The following is a 19,493-nucleotide window of genomic DNA, read 5'->3' as shown; positions in this document are numbered from 1 at the left end:
CCCCCCCTACTAGGCTTTCCCTAAATTGGCCAGCCGAAAATTTCGCCGAAAATGAGACATCGAAAATCGCTAAGCTTTTCGCCGATTTTAGGGTTCCTTTGAGAATCGCCGAGAATCTACCAAATATTGTTGCAAAGTGCGTTTACGAACGAATGATGTTGCTGCAAGCATGACCGCTCGATAGGCTTTCCCCAAATCGAGCGGCCAAAAAATTCGCTGAAAACGAGACTTATCGAGAAATAACTTAGCTTTTCGCCGATTTTGGAGGGTTCCTTTGAGAATCGCCGAAAAGCTATCAAAATGTTGTTGCAAAGTGCAATTTTGAAGCCAATACGCCAACAATTCTTTTAGCCGATTTCCAATACCGTAAAGTACCGTTGATTCGCCCCCTATCGATTTTCTCCCTGTGAAGCGTCTTCGGCGTATACAACGAAATACGATGTTGAACCGACGCATGCACTGCTGTACACAATACTTGCCAATCCAGGATCAAAATGTGCACAATCCAGCACATTGAGTCTGATCCTCTACGTTGTTGTACATCGTATTGCACTTGACAGCCCTGATCTAATTCCCGCCCCCTGCCGAAAACCCAGCTGGGAAGCGACATAGCGTGGGGGCGGATCAACGGTACTTTACGGTATATTCCAATTTTGCAGCCGTTTTCGAACAATCAGCTGATATTGCAGCCGAATCTGATGTATTTTTGAGCCTAGCGAAAAGCCGGAAAAAACGGGCCGATTTGGGGAAAGCCTACCCCCTACCCATTTGTCGATTTTTGTGTTTTCTTGTCAGGAAAATCAACGAAAATGCAGTCAATAGTCAGTACTGTAATAAAGGGTTCATAAATGCGCACTTGTTTGGAGTGAAGTCAGGGGTTTGCCTCCATACGTTGCATTCTGCATGGCGAGACAAATTTGGAAACTGAGAAAATTGGTTACAGAGTTACTGTTTCTCCTACTCCCCCCCCCCCCCCCCCATCATTCCATGAAGACAGAAGTGTACATTATACAGTAGCAGGAGTATGACGATGACAAGCTGACAACACAATAAGAAATAAGAAATACAATCATGTTATGGTGCAAGCCTAGAACCCAGGCCAAGATGCATTTGAAGCAGGTCCCTGCTAACTGGGCATTGTATGCCTGGTATCAGCTAGGGCAGAAACAATTATGCCGGTAATTCGAGAAACAAATTGTTACAATGAAACCTTAGAGAGGTTCTGCTATACATGTACATGTACGTTAAACATAGAGAAATCACGTAGAGAGGTCGAGATGTCCGGGTTAGAGCCTACGGCTTCGCTTGTTTTGGGTCCAGATTTCTACGGGTGGATGAGGTTCTCTACGGTGTGGCACACGCAAAGAAAATGCATACAAATCTGCAGTGTATAATTCAAATGCAGGCAGAAAACTGCCCAATATGGCAGGGGAAATTCCCAGTACACATTCCATATGATTTCTCTACGTGAACGTAGAGCAGAACAGGTTTTCATTATGTTACGGGAACACGAAGAGAGTTCCCGGGATTCTTCGCGCCCCGTTCCCGTAACGCAGAGCAGAACATCTCTAACCACATAATAAGCAGCAACATAATCCGTAGAATACTCGTAGAATATGATAGCCGGTATTTGCACTGCCTACCAGCTTGTCGCTGAAAATTGACATGACTGGAGATATTTTCAACTTTTTGCCACATCCATCAGTTCGATGAAACGACTGTAGCAACCCCCTTCGTAGCCAAATTAAAATTTGAAATTTTGAACAGCAACAGACAACTTCGTTGCCACATTAATATTTGAACAGCATTGATGGAGTATTGATGAGTGGGATAGCCGAGTGAGATACCTGTTGTTATGTACAGCCAGAATGCCTGTTTCACAGGCTTGGAACAAACATTGGCAATCGAAACTGTTTCTTTTAAAGCTGTTTGTCAACGTAGCCATAAGCCAAATTTGTGTCCAGGATAGTATTACTCAACTTGTAGAGCTGAAACGATAGTGGGTTTTCACCTATCGATTACTCTATAATAATCGATTATAATTGTTAGCAAATAGTGTCAGAATTTTGCGCAAAATTACTCTAAACCGGCCCTCTCCTCTCACCCAAGCCATTCTGCATAAGCGAAGCTGTGGACGCAGCATACTGCTGCTACAGTAGAGTCGCGTGTCGAAGAACGTGGAGCCCAGGAACATCCAGCCTGAAATGCTAAGAACACCACAGCCGAAAGCTAAGAACGGCAGTGTTGGTTTTCTGGCAGCTTATGGGATACATATTGATCCAGTACGGATTGCTTCTGAGAACATGCTATAAGAACGCAGCCAGGTTGCTGAAAAATAAGAATGTCCCAGGCTAACCCCTTGGAAACAATGTTCTTGGGTACGCGACCGTCTACTTACACTTCAACACGGGAATGGGTATAATGATAAACAACGTTCGTGGACGCGCGACTCTACTGTACTCGCTATCAATACTTGTTATTGTCACCTTGCAAGTGTTATTTCTCACTTTAATAATTCCACTATCACATTTTTTCTTCGGTACATTTTCTTTAGATGAGAGTTGTACGAAAAGTACAATGCTGCTCAATGAAATGCAGTTGCGTCACTCAAGTTTGCACCTTGCATCATTTCGCAGCCCAGTGTTCGCAGGTCTACAATCCATTCAGAAAAAGATGAGCACTGGCTATAGCCTGTACCCCGTGAATTCCGCGGATTGCAGAAGTTCCGCAGAATCCAGTAGTGTCCGCAGAATTCAGAAAAATCCCACGAAATATTTCAGAATGGACTCGAATGAAGAGCCTAGGATTAATTTATAGAAAAAAAGGACCAAGGAACTACAAGTTACTCTATACTGTCCACTAACGCCACCAGTTACTAAACAATCAGCTCATGCGATAACATTGCACGACACTGACCGACGGGACTGACGTTCTACAACTAACTGGCTAACAGCTCTAGCACATCTTGGATGCACACTCCAACAACCTTCCAACTTGGAAGGTTCTAAGTTATAGAAATAACATAAGGAGGGGGAGGTTGTGTGAAATGTTGCTTTGCGTTAGGCACTGGCGGATACTGCCAGCAGAAAAATTGGCAGAATTCGGTACTTTTTCTGGTAAGTTTCATGCATGTTTGGTATGTGGATAAAGAAATGGAGCCGAATTCGAGGAATTGCCTGCCATAAGGTTTGTATGGTTCTGCCAATTTCACTGCTTTTCGAGCAGAATCCGCCGGTGCCTACTTTGCGTCCTTGAAGCGTGTTTTTTTCGGACCGTATTGTCCAATGGTCTTGCCAGTATCGTCATCGACATGCATGAACATCTGCCAACGTCCTTCACAGCTGAGACTTTCAGCTCGTGCTTATCTTGGTTGCGCTCACCTTCCCCTCCTTATGTTATTTCTACTGAAGTATAACTTAGAACCTTCCAAGTTGGAAGGCTGTTGGAGTGCGCATCCAAGATGTGCTAGAGCTGTTAGCCAGTTAGTTGTAGAACGTCATCACCGTCGATCAGTGTCGTGCAATGTTATCACATGAGCAATGTTATCACATGAGCTGATTGTTTTTTAAAGTAACTGGTGGTATTAGTGGACATTAGACACCCTTAGCAAACAACGTTATGTTGTAACGGTATTATCGTAAGGGGGAAAATACCGTGATTTGGGTTCGACCTTTAGCAAGATGCACACTATTTTTAGTACGCTGTTGCCACAAGAATAGCTTTGATTTCGCGCGGTACAACCATTTTTCATCATATACGCGATACAAGGTGAAATGCGTACGGACTATGCAATATTTGGCTAAAACACGTACCGTTGGTCACAACGATAAATCAGCCCCCATAACGTTTATACGCTGCAGCTTCAACGCTATTTGGGTGATCAAGGTACGAGCACCGTAAAAAATAGCGTTACCGTTGTTTGCTAAGGGTGTCTATTATACTTTATTCCCGTAGCTATGAAGTAACGCCTGGCGCTAGCCAGGGTCCACACAGCTTTAATTTCGTGTTTGTTTGTGCCACGCCTGGCGCTATCCCGTATCTGTCCCGTACTGTATCATCAAGAGAATGAGTATGTATAGTAGCATTATGTATAGCATTAATAAAAGTGGTCAGCACCAAGAAATGAGAGACTGTATAGAGGCGTGGCATATATGTATGTGAAGTGTATCGGGGGAATGCATGCAGGGCGATAGTGCAGTAGCGTCTGGCGCTAGCTAGCCAGGGTCCTCAAAAACTTTGTGATGGATTTTCGATGGATATGAAAACGCTTAGAACAGGTCAAGAACAGTTTGTATCGGCTGCAAACCACTGGACGAAGGTAGTTCAGCTCATGTACAGCGTCTTTACAAGAGAAACTATTGGCAGAATGAGCAGAGAGTTCAGTTTGCGTCGCTTTCGCTCGACTAAAAGCATAGCGTAGGGCCCTGAGCTTCCAAGCTCTCTCGTAGCGTAACTTGTGGTTCCTTGGTCTTTTATCTTTTCTATAAAATATTGCAGAAAAGAGAGAAAAACTACTCTTTCTGGAGACCCCCAAACCAACCTGCTTGTGACTTTCAAAAATCAACTTGTACATGTAGTATATTTTGGAGCTTTCAATTTTTTTAAACTCGGATGTTGAGCCATAAATAAATGTAGAAGAGAAAAGGACACATGGATACGAGTTAAGAGTAACTCTCCATCGCTGTAACATGATACTATATACAGTCAGAAAGTGCAATAACTTTCTGACTGTATATAGTATCATGTTACAGTGATGGAGAGTTACTCTTAACTCGTATCCATGTGTCCTTTTCTCTTCTACATTTCAATTTTTGACCAGGATTTCGCATAATTTTGGTTCAGAAGTTATATTATAGCTCAACAACCGTACAGACCTCTGCAGATTGCGTGAAATTGCGCGCACGAGATCCAGGTGGCATCAACTGGTTAATGACATCTTCGACAAGAAATATGTGTACCACTGAACAGGTCTAACTTACTTATGGCTACTTGCAATGTGCTAGTGCTGCACCAGCGTGTTGCATTGTTAGTGTCTTTGAATAGTATGCGTATGATCAAGTGTTTGTTCACCTATATTTTTCCCTTTTGGTTTTGCTTTCTTTCTCTTTTTCTCCCCTTCTCTTCTGGTATTATGTCTAACATTGGGTGTGGCCCAAGCGAAGGCGAGGCTAGCGCCGATGCCAGCGCGAAAGGTCTGATGATGATGATGATGATGAAGTTATAGGGACAACCAATTTCGGTGGGGTTGCGGAAATTCGATCTGCTTTTATGCTCATTTTCCTTGCAGAATTGCTGCAGAATATAGGATTCGCAGAATTTACTGTTTTCAGCCACAAAATTCAAGAGGGACAGTGCATGTATAATGGCGAGCTCCCGTATTTGGTGGTTTTTCGTGATTGTGTCTTAGGGCGGGGCTCCATTGTGGCTCCGCGGCACTTGGCTGCATGCACCGGAGCAGCGCGGTTCCACTGGCACTCGCGATTCCCGGTACCGTGGTCATGCTCCACATTTTTTTATGACGTTTTACCTGCCTGCGGGCGCGAAATCAAAAAAATCCTCATGTTCTGGTCTGCGGAACGAATTAAAAATTGAATTTTAGAATGGACCACTTGCAATTTGTACAGATCCACGAAATCCCGTAGAATCCCGTAGACCCGGAAGGGTGTTGAATGTGTGCTATGCATGCGCATTTGACCAAAGTTCGCGTCATAATTCAATGAGGGTCCTCGACGTCTGTCTCACCGTCCAGGAGCGACACTGACTCACGCTGCTATCTGGTGTTCATGAGGTGCTTGTCGCGCTGGAAACGGAGCGTCTCTGTAAATTTGTATCCCTGGTGATGTTTGTGCCTGGAGAGCACAATATAAGTGGTGCTCTTCAGGCACAATCTTCCTCAGCCTACTTAAAGGGGAAGTATACCCTAAAATCAAATTTTCACCAGTTGTAGTCTTCGGGGTGCTGAGTCGAATGGTCTTGGTCCGAGGAAGCTGAGGCGCTCCCTTCCTACTTGAATCCCAATCGAACTCGCGCACTTCCACCGAAACTGGGTGACTGCGCCCTACGAGATGGGGATTTGTATGCAAAATGTCACTAAAAGCGCCATTTCGTTCTTATAAAAGCACGGATGACCGCGATTGGCCCATATGTTGTAGTCTTTTGGACGCTGAGTCGACTGGTTTTGGTCCGAAAAGGCTGCGATGCAGCGTTCCTCCTTTATTCCCAATCGAACATGGTTGAACAAGCGGTCACGTGCTCCTGCGTACACCAGTCACCTGGTCACCGTGCCTGCAGGGTACAACTTACTAGCCTGTTTGACCTTTTTTGGGTGCAGTCCTGTCACTCGAGTTGAACTCGAGTTGAACCTTGGTGTGAAAGTTGTCGCCTGCTGGCGCGGTGACGAGGTGATTTGGGCACCCAGGAGCACGTGACCGCTTGTTCAAGCATGTTCGATTGGGAATAAAGGAGGAACGCTGCATCGCAGCCTTTTCGGACCAAAACCAGTCGACTCAGCGTCCAAAAGACTACAACATATGGGCCAATCGCGGTCATCCGTGCTTTTATAAGAACGAAATGGCGCTTTTAGTGACATTTTGCATACAAATCCCCATCTAGTAGGGCGCAGTCACCCAGTTTCGGTGGAAGTGCGCGAGTTCGATTGGGATTCAAGTAGGAAGGGAGCGTTGCAGCTTCCTCGGACCAAGACCATTCGACTCAGCACCCAGAAGACTACAACTGGTGAAAATTTGATTTTAGGGTATACTTCCCCTTTAAACTAGCTAGATCTTTGTCAGAAAAAGGTTTTCGAATGAAATGCCTTCAGGCCCCATTTCTTAGTGGAAATAGCAGAAAACACAATAGGGTCCTGTGCATTCAACACCCTACCCGGTCTACGGGATTCTACGGAATTCCGTGGATCTGTACAAATGGCAAGTGGTCCATTCTCACGTACAAAACAATGCAACGTACGCGAACCGCGACCGCAACCGCGACTTGCAGTTTTTGATCAAGAATCGTAGCGAAAGCTCGCGTTGAGCTACAGCCTAGCTGGTCCAGCTCGAGCCACAGTCAATATGGTAATGATGACGAGCAGCTGAGCTGCCGTGGAACACAGTGCATTGCCACCATGCCAAGAGATTTGAACCTTGAAAAGGGGTCCAAAAGGCACCTCAACTGGGGTTCGAACCGCAGATTGTACTGTTATGACAGTGCAGTGAACGGCCTGGATTTTCATAGTTTTCCCTCATTCAGTGCTTGGAGGAGGGGGGGGGGGGGGGGGGGCAAACCCTGGCCGACATCCTCAGTATTCCTGCTGTATGGCTTTTTGGAGAAATGGACTTCAGAAACACGTACCAGAGGGCGCGCTCAGACTACCGATAAAAAGTGACGGAATGGGAAAGTTTCCAAGGTGATTTGATCACGTGACGTTACTGGCACGCTACCAGCGGCAAAGTTTTACTGCCGCGGCTGCTGCGGCAGTAAAACTTTTCCGGCAGTAAAAAGAGTGCTCAGGCTGGGGAAAAGGGAAAATCCCTTCTCAGTGCCACGGTGAGAGGTACAAAACTTACGTACCGGTAACGTTACAGTCCATTTTATTATTATTATTATTATTATTATCAAATTTTTGATAGGGCAATCCCCATTTCAAAACTACAGTGAAACCTGTCTAAGGCGACCCCTCAAGGGACGAGAAAAAGTGGTCGCCGTGGCCAGGTGGTCTTCTTATCCAGGTTCAGTGGGTCACGTGACCATATCCACATGTGATACATCATTTTGATCAGTGCATCACAGTGCACACACCTATGCTACTCTAGCACGACTCATGTGCCTGGGGTCCTCAGACCTGTCAAATGTCGTGCATGCACCATAATTATGTACATCTACACTTCCTGCATTGATGTGTAGATCTACCAATAAGTACCATGCCTGGTGCACCATGCAATGCATACATTTACATGACTAGCACTGTGCAACGCGGTCGCGGGTGGGTGGTTGCCGGTCGCGTTGAGCGAGTGGTCGCCTTATCCGAGGTGTTTTGAATGTGAATGCGTCCGTGACAAGGAAAAGTGGTCGCCATATCCGAGTGGTCGCCATTACAGGTTTTACTGTATAGACGCGTAGTGTTTTTGAAATATTTCAAATTTGGCTGGAACGTTTTGAGAATAGTTTTCGGAATATTGCTCAGGTCCGCTCCAGAATTACTCTCATATCTCTTAATTTGCTGGCAAAAAGTCCTATATAATAGATTATAGGATTTGAAAATGCGTGACCTTTATGCCGTTGTTATTGGTCATCATGAGTCATTCATGACGCATAATAACAGCATTATGGTTTTATTAGAAGCTGTAAATATATTTGAGGTATGAATGTTTACTTTTTAGATTCATAGGACATCATGAATACCCATTTTGAGCAAGAATAGGTACTTTGAGCAGCATTGTTCAGCTGGTGTCATGGGAAGGACTGAAGCAGTGAATGTGCAAAAGAACATTACAGGTGTGGCACGGGGTGGTTTCATGACGACATATCGCACATGCCGTCGTGAAACTACCAATTTTAAGGATAAAACAAGGTCCAGTAAAATCTCAAATCCTATAATTATAATAGGATTCGAAAAATAGGGCACAGACCTTAGAAATATTGCGCAAGGAGATGGTCAGACTGCGGCAAAATTGAAATAATCCTAGGATTATAATCCGAATCTCCATAGTAACTTGCCGCCAGAGCGGCAAAAGCGGGAGTTGACGCTCCAAAAAAAAGCAAGAACGGACCACGCTTTTTCCGCTCCAACAGGAGTTTGACGCTGATACGCCATTGATGCTGATATTCACTTATTTTTTCATCTCGATATCGAGGTCACGGACAACAACAAAACTCATAAGGATGGTTGCAAGGATTGCACTGAAGGTGTTGGTGATCCCCAAGGTGAAGGAATTTGACGTCGTTCGTGGAGATTACCACTTGACGCTCGAAATGAAGTTTGAATTTTCATTCTCCCCACCTGTGTAGTGTGATCGCGATTCTAATTCTGGACGCTCATTTCTGTTTTCGTCAGGCAACCAAAATTTGCCGCAGTCTTACCAGGCCCTAAGATGTTAGTATTTGAAAAAAATATCTTATTCAACTCTCCATATCTACTAAGACCTAACACGGAAGAATTGGTCACATACAGTAGAGTCGCGCGCCCAAGAACGTTGTTTCCAAGGGGTTTAAGACTGGGACGTTCTTATTTTGTCAGCAATCTGGCTGCGTTCTTATAGCACCGTGTGCGTGACGTTCTTAGAAACAATCCGTCCTTGATCATATGTATCCCATAAACTGCCAGAAAACCAACGCCGCCGTTCGTAGCTTTATAGGCTATTCATTAGGGCTCAAACGGTCACGGTTTTACCCCTGACGGTTAGCTGCTAAGCTAACGGTCGGTTTAACGGTTATAACCTATAAGACACGGCAATCCGGCGGACTCTTTTTTAACCGTGTATTTGACTATACTCATTCAAACAATGTACCCTATTCAGTACAACGCACACATGTATATTCTCTTGCATGCTCATTCATACATAGTCTCACACCAAGAGACCAGATATGACCGAGGTGATAGCCCAGAAATTGCTTACGCGTGTGACCATGGTGACAGCCTGCGAAAGTGCATACTTTGCAACGACCTGATACTTGAAAAATTGACTGAAAAGTTACTGCATAACCGTTATCTTTATCGGTTAACCGTCAATTATTCTGCAACCGGTTAATTGGACTAATCGTTTGAGCCCTACTATTCATACTACCAAGAGTACATAACTTCCAAAGCCCCCAGAGTGTGCAACTCCACTATGGCCTATATGGGTGCTGTCCCGACAGAATTTCAAGTTGACGTCATTTTGATGATGCATTGCGCACTGTACACGGATTATCAGACGAATCCGGAACCTGTGGTTGACCAAAGCCGATCGATCCTGTACAAATAATTATTGCAAAGAAAAGCGTGTGATGCGTTGACACCCGTACACATGTTGTAAATCACGGGTACGGGTGCAAGGAGCATTGCGTCATAAATAATGACGTCAACTTGAAATTCTGTCGGGACAGCAGGGCCTAGGTATGTGGGAGTTGCACACTCGTACTCTGGCAGTCTGGTAGGGCAGACCCGAATTTGCTAGCAATTCTTCTAGCAAAATATCGAAGAATTTTGAAAGGGAATTTGCTGGCAAAATGGAGCAAAATATCGGTGTGTTGGCTGGGAATTGGGAGATTTTACACATATACATGTACGGTGCACATGACTCATTTCGGCACAGTTTTACTAACACGTAACTCACTTTTTCTCATTTTTGCCAACACGTAACCCACTTTCGGTCAGTTTTCTCACACGTGACACAAATTTTGGAGCAAAAAGGGAGCAAAATATCGAGTGGCCTAGCAAAATGAAAGCAAAATTTCGACGATGCACGAGCAAAATTATGCCGCAAAATATCGAGATTCAGCTGGCAAATTCGGGTCAGCCCTACAGTCTGGGGGGGGGGGGGGTTATGTACTCTTGATACTACGTTACAATACGCGTCACGTTTTGGAATACGACGTACTGGCAAACATCGTTTCCATGCACGTGCATTCACACAGGCTCGTACAGCTGTGTGTACAGCTTCTTTCGGACACATTCCTGCTGGCTGGGAACGACAGAACGAAACTCGGTACAGGAGTCTGGATACATCGTCTACATTTTCGTATAAAGAGTACGATTTTCCCGCCACGTTTCATGTTGTCATGGCTATCCGGACGAAAACGTCACGTTTGGGCGTAGTGTGAATGGCCCATTAGGCTGTGGCGTTCTTAGAATTTCAGGCTGGACGTTCTTGGGCTCCACGTTCTTCAGCGCGCGACTCTATTGTACGTTTTCCTATGCTCATGCTACACCCATTTTGAGTTTAAAAATATGACCAAAATCCTACATAATAAATATAGTTTAGATCTAGCATGCTAGCAATAGATCCAATCTAAACGATTGGATAACAGACGCCCAATTTGGAAAAAATTATGCACAAAGTGATCACAGATTTTATGTCACAATCAGGCATAACGGTTTTTGCCGAGGTACGCGTCTATAGTTTTGAAATGGATTGTAGTTTATCGGTTGTGAGTGTCCTTCACGGTTTATCGGCATTCACGGTAGTCTGAACGCACCCTAAACAGGTACCGGTATATATACTAGTAATCGGAAGAGCAAGTCAATTTCATGATTGCCGAAAAAAGTGTGCTCAAAATTTGACCCATTTACGGCGAAAAGAAGGATACTAAATTATTATGGATGGACTATAGGCATGTACGGACGGGATTGGATGCTATTGTTAAGCAGCATGCAGTTCGAAGTAACTTCATCGTTGCCCACCACATTTTTCGTTCTTCACATCGCTATCACATTGTTAAAACTTATAATAAACCCGTTAGACATGTTGATTCCTCATTTATGACATGGCCTTCGCAGCACGTAGGAAGTGACCATGGATTGCACAAGTTGAGACTCTACAGACCATAGATCAGGAATCCTGAATACAAATTACCCATGGTAATGGGTCACTCTGTGAGCCCATGCACTCTTGCCGATGCCAAAGAACACGATGTGGTCTAAAAATGGTTTATTACAGAGATTACTGGGAAGAGCTCTGAGCGGTGGAAGTGAGGCGACGACGGCGCTGCTGGCGCTCAACACGCTTCTCACGAGCTTCCTTCTGCCTCTGGGCAAGCAGCTTCTGGTAGGTGGCAGCCTGCTCGCGGCTCTTGACAGCCCATTGCTTCTTCATTGAAGCACGGTGACGCTTGCGCTGAAGAACAACGGGCGTGATAAGGCGCTGGATCTGTAAGAACATACACAAGAGAAGCAACGTTGACGGTTAGAGCAGAAATGCATTTTAGCACGGTGTACATTTACCCAACATACAAGGTGAATCAAAAGAAACGCATGCAATAGGATCTGCCATTGGACTTCCATACATGTGCAAAAGGGAAGTAACAAGCTAAAATGTGTGTACATCTTCTAGCCCTGTTCCAAATAAACACCACTAAATACAACAGCGGCTAAGATTGCACACTATAGCCCATTCATAAAAAATATATAATCAAAAACGGCGGTAAATGGGACAAAAACAAGTTAATGGAGGTTCCACTTGCAACAGCCCATTCGACGCTTTTGACGATACATTATGAACCCGGATACTCAAATTCTCGAATGGTCGGAAGGAGCAAATTAAGCCGAAGTAAAAAAATTATGGAATTCGTCGTGAATTCTGTAATAAGGACCCGCTCGACCAAACCGGGGAAGAGTTCACATACACAATATTTGTACAAATCAGTAGCATAAACGCAGCAGACACATGCAGTCACTGGCAATAAAATCTGTGTCATCTAACGGCATATGCATGGTATAGAATTCTAGAACAAGACTGAATTGTGTGTAGCCGAATGAGACAGAATTTCGCGTAATCGAATGCCTTCCTTGTGTTGAGTGGACTGTAGCATGTGGTTACTGTCACGTGCATCTAATATACTGCCTGATGAATATGTACTGGACTGCTCACTTCTAATACTAGATACATGCATAGTCACAGCAAAGTGACCGTGGGCTCACAGATCAAACCACAAATAACCTACCAACAATGCAAAGTGACAGTCTTAGTCAGGGAGGAGGTACACACCCACGACTTGATCTCAAATCAAAAATGATTGCAACAAAAAGTCGACGAGACACTGACCTTGGGGGCCTTGGACTTCGGCTTCCTGCCCTCCTTTTCTGGCATTGGGCGACGGACAACATACTGGCGAACATCATCAGCCTTCTCCAAGTTGAAAAGCTTGCGGATCTTTCCAACACGCTTCGGTCCAAGACGACGTGGGATGGTCTTGTCGGTGAGGCCGGGGATTTCCTAGAAAAACCACAGCCATATCCACCAGTATGAACAAACCATACTTTCCTCGTAAATGTACAGGCTGTACATTCGTGTTGGCCCACAGCAGTATTTAGAAACATCAGCTTCTGAAGTTTCGCTGGTGCCTGGCCACAATCATACCGGATTGCACCAAGTGACCACTGTTCTTGCATAACACTGAAATCACAACCTCCCTGAACTCTAGGCCAAAGCAGCAAGATAAATTACGATTTTCCGTTGCACAGCTGGTCGGGCAAGTAATGGCTGGATCGAAAATTCAGTCACCAATGCATTACCGACAAGTCAAATTACTTGTGACTGCCATAAAATACACATTGCATGAAAGGCGCGTTCTGGATTGACGAGCCAAAGACTGATTCAGCTTGTCAGGCTGTGAAAGTAACAGACCATAATGTACAGTATACACTAAAGACCTACTAAATTCTGCTCTTGCAATTCATTCTTCCAAAGAGCTATGAATGAATTCAATGCATTTGTGTTCAGCATAAATTAAAATTTCGAATAATGGTGGTAACAACTATTCCACCTTTTTCCTTTTTTCATTCCCTCAAATTTTTGAAGAAAAAATCCGAAAAAATTTGAAAAATCCTTCAATACTCGGTTAATTAATTGAGAACATTGTACTCAAAGATTTCTTACCTGTTCACCCTTCTGAACCACGACCAAGCTGAGAACGCTCATCGCGGCGTCCACAATGCAGCCACGGACTGACTTGCGCTTACGCTCGCCAGTACGACGTGGCCGATAACAGCTATGGCCCTTGGACAGCAACAGACGAACACGTCCATTGGTCAAGACACCCTGCTTCATTGGGAATCCCTGCTTGTCATTGCCTCCGGTGATGCGGAAGCGGTATCCCTGCAATGAGAACGTCAGAAGTATAACACTCTCCACGATCCTTTTGTTCAGCTTTCCCCATGTCCAAATCGTAACCTACCTTCCAATCATCTCCAAGAGAATCACCAGCGACCTCAGCGGAGATACGCTTGTCAAAGAAAGCTTGCCTGGATGATCACAAACCGAACGCAGAACAGTGTTCAAGTACTTCTGTTTCTAACTACTATCTGAAGCCTCAACGAACTTACAGCTTTCGCTCATCGTCAACTTCAATCAATTTTTGGCATCCCGTTGCGGGAAAAGCGATGTTGAGCTACACATTGTACACAAAAAGGACCAGAACTCCATGAATCTCTTCCGCCAGAAAATCCTTCTACTCCAAACATGATCAGCACTATTAACTGGTATTTTCAGCATGCACTGGGTTCTGCAAAGGCCTCCATCAAGCTCATACCTTCATCTTTATGACAAATCCCCGTCGCCGAGCGTCGGCCAGAGAAAGAAAAGAAAGACCCAAGGAAAACAGGTAGACTTATTGCGCATGCTCTCTTTAGCCACCGTTGCCAAGTTACACAATATGGCGTCAAAAAATTCAGCAAAATGTTGAGTTGTGCGCCGCGAAGGCGTCACAGAACCAACATTTTTTATTATTAATTTTTTGATTTGAAAATTCACCAAGCAATTATTTCTTCTGCTGAGTGAATGCATGCAGCTAGTTGTGTCTTGTGTTCATGTGGCCTGTTTTTTTTATTTGTGGTATTCTTTGAACGAGAAAGGGATGGAGTTTCCCAATTTGGTGCTAGAACTCCGGAGGAACGTGCTAATTGCCGTTTAGAAGTGGTGCGTGATCTTGTGAAGGTTTCTTCCTGTTCGTCGCGCGAGCTTGCTACTGTCTCCGGGCAGAGGCAAGTCTTCAACGGTCCAATGTCCAGGTGTATTGGATTTCCGGACAATCTCAGACGTAACCGGTTAAGAAATAGTGATTTCCCTTTGGATGGAGACCTACGACTGCGATCTGATACCGCAGATGTCCTACGCGTAGACAATTCAAGTGATGATGAGTCAAAATTGGGCGATAATGGTGAAGGCGATGACAGAGGGGAGGTGAGTGATGGCTTCGACGATGAGGATGTATGTGACGATGGCAGTGACTTGCTGAGCAGTGCTGATACTGCAGCGTTACCTGATGGGCGAGGTGGTCACAGGCGAACTAAGAGGAAACCCCACTTACCAAGGAGTAGGAGGATTGCTCACGAGCATGGTGCTGGCGAGGTTCCTGGGTGGTCGCTCATCCATGCTTTCTGTGGAGGATTACTTCTTGGTGGGGTAATTCTGTTCGTCTCTAGATACATGAACAGCAGTGACAGTATGTTTGATGCTGGAAGTACTCACCCATCATTTCCCTACGCTATTTCTCCTGACCAGCTGAAGACGTCTGTAACCCATCTTGCAGAGAGGTTTGCGACACAACCAGCATTCAGCTGGAAGGCATTCTCTGGCCGTGGTGCACACCACCTTAAGGACGCGTCACCGATTCAACCAGTCATATTCTTTCTGGCTGCATACCCGGAGGCCTATTCAACCATGACATGTTTGGCCAGATCATTGGCACGGGCATTCTCAAAGTATTCCGACGTAGCAGTCGATGCGTCTGACATTGTCAGTACTGTTTCAGGAGATGGTGATCGAGCAAAGGAGATCCTAGATTCAGTGCTACGAGAAAAACTATCCGCGCAAACCACCGAACCGGGCTCACCACATTCACCTCCTGTGGTGCTGGTTGAGAATCTGCAACAACTGCCTCCGCCATCACCGTTTCTTTTTTTTTCCTATTGTGACAGCTCCGATGCTGTCGATCCCAGAGCTGTGTTCATCTTCACATTGCGTCTGCCTAGCCCTAGTAAAGGGCATACAGAATTGAGCAGACAAAACAAGGTCATCATTGACTACTTGGCTACTGATCTATGGCGGGAAAACAGGCACAAGGACTATGATGCCGGTGCGGTGGAGGCGCTGATCACGAGAGTTACCGATGTCACCATTCTTGTCGAGCCAGAACCGAGTGATCTGCTGACGTCTGCCACTTGCGACCACTCTGTAAAGAACTAGGTGCAGTTGAGCACATACTGACTTCGAGGCATGTGCCTTTCTTGCAGTGTGCAGCTTTGCTACAGGCTTTGCACGGTTTGCCTTGTATCAATCTTGACATATTCATGACAATCACAGCATAAAAATAGGGACCATGACTAGTACATGTAGCAACGTTTTTACAAGTAGTTTTTTAAGCATTTCTGCTGCTGCTGCTGCGGACTGCAATTATTTAGATCCTGGCTGCTGTTGAGAATAGGGCGTGGCATCTGCTTGATATTCCCCTGTGCTTGGTTCTCTCCTGTTTGACTTGCTCATTGCAATTTGTCAACAACGTCACGTTTGTTCTTGACTGCATATGTGCTTCAAGTATGTTGAGCTATTTTTTCTATGAAGTCTTTTTTTTACTTTCAAGCTAAAACAATTCTTAAAATGTCAACTCTAGTCACAGCTACCAGGTGTTATCTGTCACCTAGTGCTTTCGTTCATATCTAGGGCATTCCGTGACCTCTACTCTGAGCTATCGATGACCGTGCGTTTGCCCGGTGTTTGGCTTTTGTCTGTGACACGTGGATGGTGTTCTCCTTGATGACTGTTGATACGTAAATGTAGAGCTGCACCATCAATCCATCATGCCCATTTTCAATGACGTGTATGTAATCACAAATCACAATGCAGCAAAAAAATGCAATTTGAGGGATGCGCACTATTCATGGTTTCATCAGTGGTGTAAAAGCCCTGTTGCCAAACACTGATGACCATGATTGTGTATTGAGTGGTTGATGTGAGCTGTAATTCTATGATTGTACTTTGAAGTACAAGGAAGCTGTGCGATGTCCTGATTATACGGACATAGAATTTCCATTAAAACCAGTGAATATATAGAATTTCCTTATCATAATGTAGTACGGTGTGGCGTACTAAGTACACTGTATGTCCTTGCTGTGAAGCATGCTACCGACAGGCAAGGCCCCAAATGGCCAAATCCTTCATCATCGGCTTCATGTAATCTATCAACGTAGACCAGCACTTAATTACATACCTCCCTGGCCCGCGGTTACATGCTTACAATAGTGTTACACCAGGCAAGACTAATTCATGGAATTGGTTCAGATTTGCAGTGAGACTGGAATGGGCGTGTCCACCAAAACCTCTTTCTATTATGAAGAGTGCAGGAAGCCTCAGAATTCTTTCAAACCTCTTTAATGATAGGTGAAAAAAACGTTATATTCGTATGGGGTATACCGTCTTTATGCATTTTGTTGCACATGTATAGGGCCTTGAAGTTCAGAACATTGACTTTCGTACTTTCTACATCAATTTAAGTGGCCATAAGTACAACAAAATGCATAAGTGTCCCCGATATGAATATCATTTCTGGAGCCATTTCCTATGCATGCTAGAGACGTTTAGAACAGAGAAAACAGCACTTCTTTCATGCATGATTATGACATACTGTATTCTTGTTCATTGTATGTACATGTACCTGTGCGTAGACTTATGTTTATATTTAATTATTATATCGCAGATTGAGTATTTTTATTGTAGTGGCGAATGGCTGATGAATCAGTGCAGTGACAATCACGACGATCACATACTGAAACTTAGCCACTGTCGTCATCATGACATAACACCATTAGTGATCTACGTCCCGGGTAGTTTCCCCGTCTCCGTCGAACATGTCAACTCAACTCTCAAGCCAAGGCGCAGCAGGGTGCGTTTACTGTATCGTTTTCCATCGCTCAGTCATCAAGTCTCATTCTCAAGCAGAAGGCTCTAGCGTAGATCTACGCGTAGCGCGTGTCACTGACGCCGCTAGCTACAAATTCTGAAACGAAGTAACCAGGTAAACAGGAACAGTCAGAACACTCAACGCGGCAGTAGTCTCAACCTGGCAGTACAGCTGTAGTTTTGTCCTACTTCGTCAGCATCAGATGGAAACTTTTATTAGTTTCAGCAGCTACACATAGCATAGGACTGTTCGTGCAGCCCAGATCAGAGTTTAGGCTAAAGTTTAGCAGCGAGCATTATTAGTGCCACGTCAGGCAGCGAAAGATTGAGCTGTAAAATTATTTTGTGGCAGAAAGGATCGATCATCGCATCGATCATGGCTCGCCGGCGGTACATGAAAAATCAAAAAATGGATGATCCGGATCTCGTTCCTGAAGTTGAAGAGCCAGTGGCAGGTGGGGACCGGCAGTGCGAGGCGGGGACCCCATCCATTTATGCTGGTGTGAATGATGTGAAGAAGGACGATGATGATGACGATGACTTACGCCCTAACATAGCATTAGCAGTCGATCATGCAGTCACGGCTGTTACGCACACGGCTAGTGCCTTCAGCGACACATCCCGAAGTAGTCCTAGCTCGTATTCCCCAAGCGGAACTCGGAGCTGTGATGAGGATTCAGACATTGAAACATCGGGCACTGAATCCAGTGGCAGTGTACATCTGGTACATGGTGTCGGCATGGTCAGGGTTGATGATGACGTCACACAGACAAAAGTGGACGATCTTGACGGCACTGATGCCGCTCAAGCATATCACATAGGAATCCCAGGCCCAGAAAGCTCTGTCGGCAGTCATGGCAACAGTCTCACCAATCGTAATATACAAGCTGCTGATGGTAATACTAATAGTGCTGCAGCAGAGAGTGATGCAGTGGTAGTAGAAGAGCGCGGTGCCGCTCCAGCATCCCCGGATCAAGGTGCCGATGAGCCGCGGGGTGAGGAGCTACTGGTAACGGACAGCTGTAGTGTTGGTGATAGCACAGTACAATACCTACCCACTGCAGACACAAACGATGGTGGTGGTGATGGTGATGATGGTGGTGGTGGTGGTGGTGGTGGTGGTGGTGGTGGTGGTGGTGGTGGTGGTGGTGGTGGTGGTGGTGGTGGTGGTGGTGGTGGTGGTGGTGGTGGTGGTGGTGGTGGTGGTGGTGGTGGTGGTGGTGGTGGTGGTGGTGGTGGTGCTGCTGCTGCTGCTGGGACACTGAATGGCAGCAGCCAGGACGGCAGTGCAGACACTGCAATCAACACTAGTAGTAGTAGCACGGATGCAGAAGGCATTGATACGCCTGGCACCCAGGCCGGCACAGAACTGGATGACAGGCGACCATTGTCCCAGATACAGGCCTCTGCAGCTGCTGAAAATACTGGCCAGGAAGCTACGACTGTAGCCCATCCAGCTGCAGCACTAGGGCCAGCAGTAGAAGCAGTATGTGATGAAGATAACATTGTTGGTGATGCAAGTGCTGCGGCATCGCCCTATGTTCATGCTACAGAGCAGCAGCTGGCTGTTGACGTTCCAGTTGTTCGCTCGGCAAAGCTCGGTGAGCCTAGTTTTCCTGCCACGCGTGCCAGTCCACAAGATGGCAGGGAAGCCAGCCCACCTACGGCAGCTGATTCCAGCAAATCGGATCCGGATGACGTCAGCACTAGCACAGCCTCGTCACGTAAGGAGTCTGATAGTTACCAGGCTTTTGCAAGTAACAAGCAAGGGCAACGACCGATATCGGCACCCGGAGATTGCGCCGAGCCAGCTCATGTGCCGGGATGCTCAACTCCTGAGCCAGATGCACGCTCATCAACATCCTCGCGTGGGCCTTTCATCGTAGCTATGGTGTTCGTCGT

The 19,493-nt window shown here is 45.5% G+C and overlaps 1 protein-coding gene across 1 annotated transcript; it reads right to left on the bottom strand.

Moving 5' to 3' along the window:
• Positions 1–11,612: 11,612 nt before the first annotated feature.
• LOC135814044 (small ribosomal subunit protein eS6-like) lies at positions 11,613–14,323 on the bottom strand. Its single transcript, XM_065327097.1, has 6 exons — positions 14,227–14,323; positions 14,021–14,085; positions 13,873–13,939; positions 13,575–13,793; positions 12,741–12,911; positions 11,613–11,846 (listed from the first exon to the last, which is right to left on the bottom strand). Exons 1-6 carry the CDS (start codon positions 14,230–14,232, stop codon positions 11,640–11,642), a joined length of 735 nt encoding a protein of 244 aa, XP_065183169.1. The 5' UTR covers positions 14,233–14,323; the 3' UTR covers positions 11,613–11,639.
• Between the last annotated feature and the right edge of the window lie 5,170 nt (positions 14,324–19,493).

This window comes from Sycon ciliatum, chromosome 4, assembly GCF_964019385.1.
Source record: "Sycon ciliatum chromosome 4, ocSycCili1.1, whole genome shotgun sequence".
Taxonomy (NCBI): Eukaryota; Metazoa; Porifera; class Calcarea; order Leucosolenida; family Sycettidae; genus Sycon; species Sycon ciliatum.
This window is presented reverse-complemented; position numbering and strand designations above follow the sequence as displayed.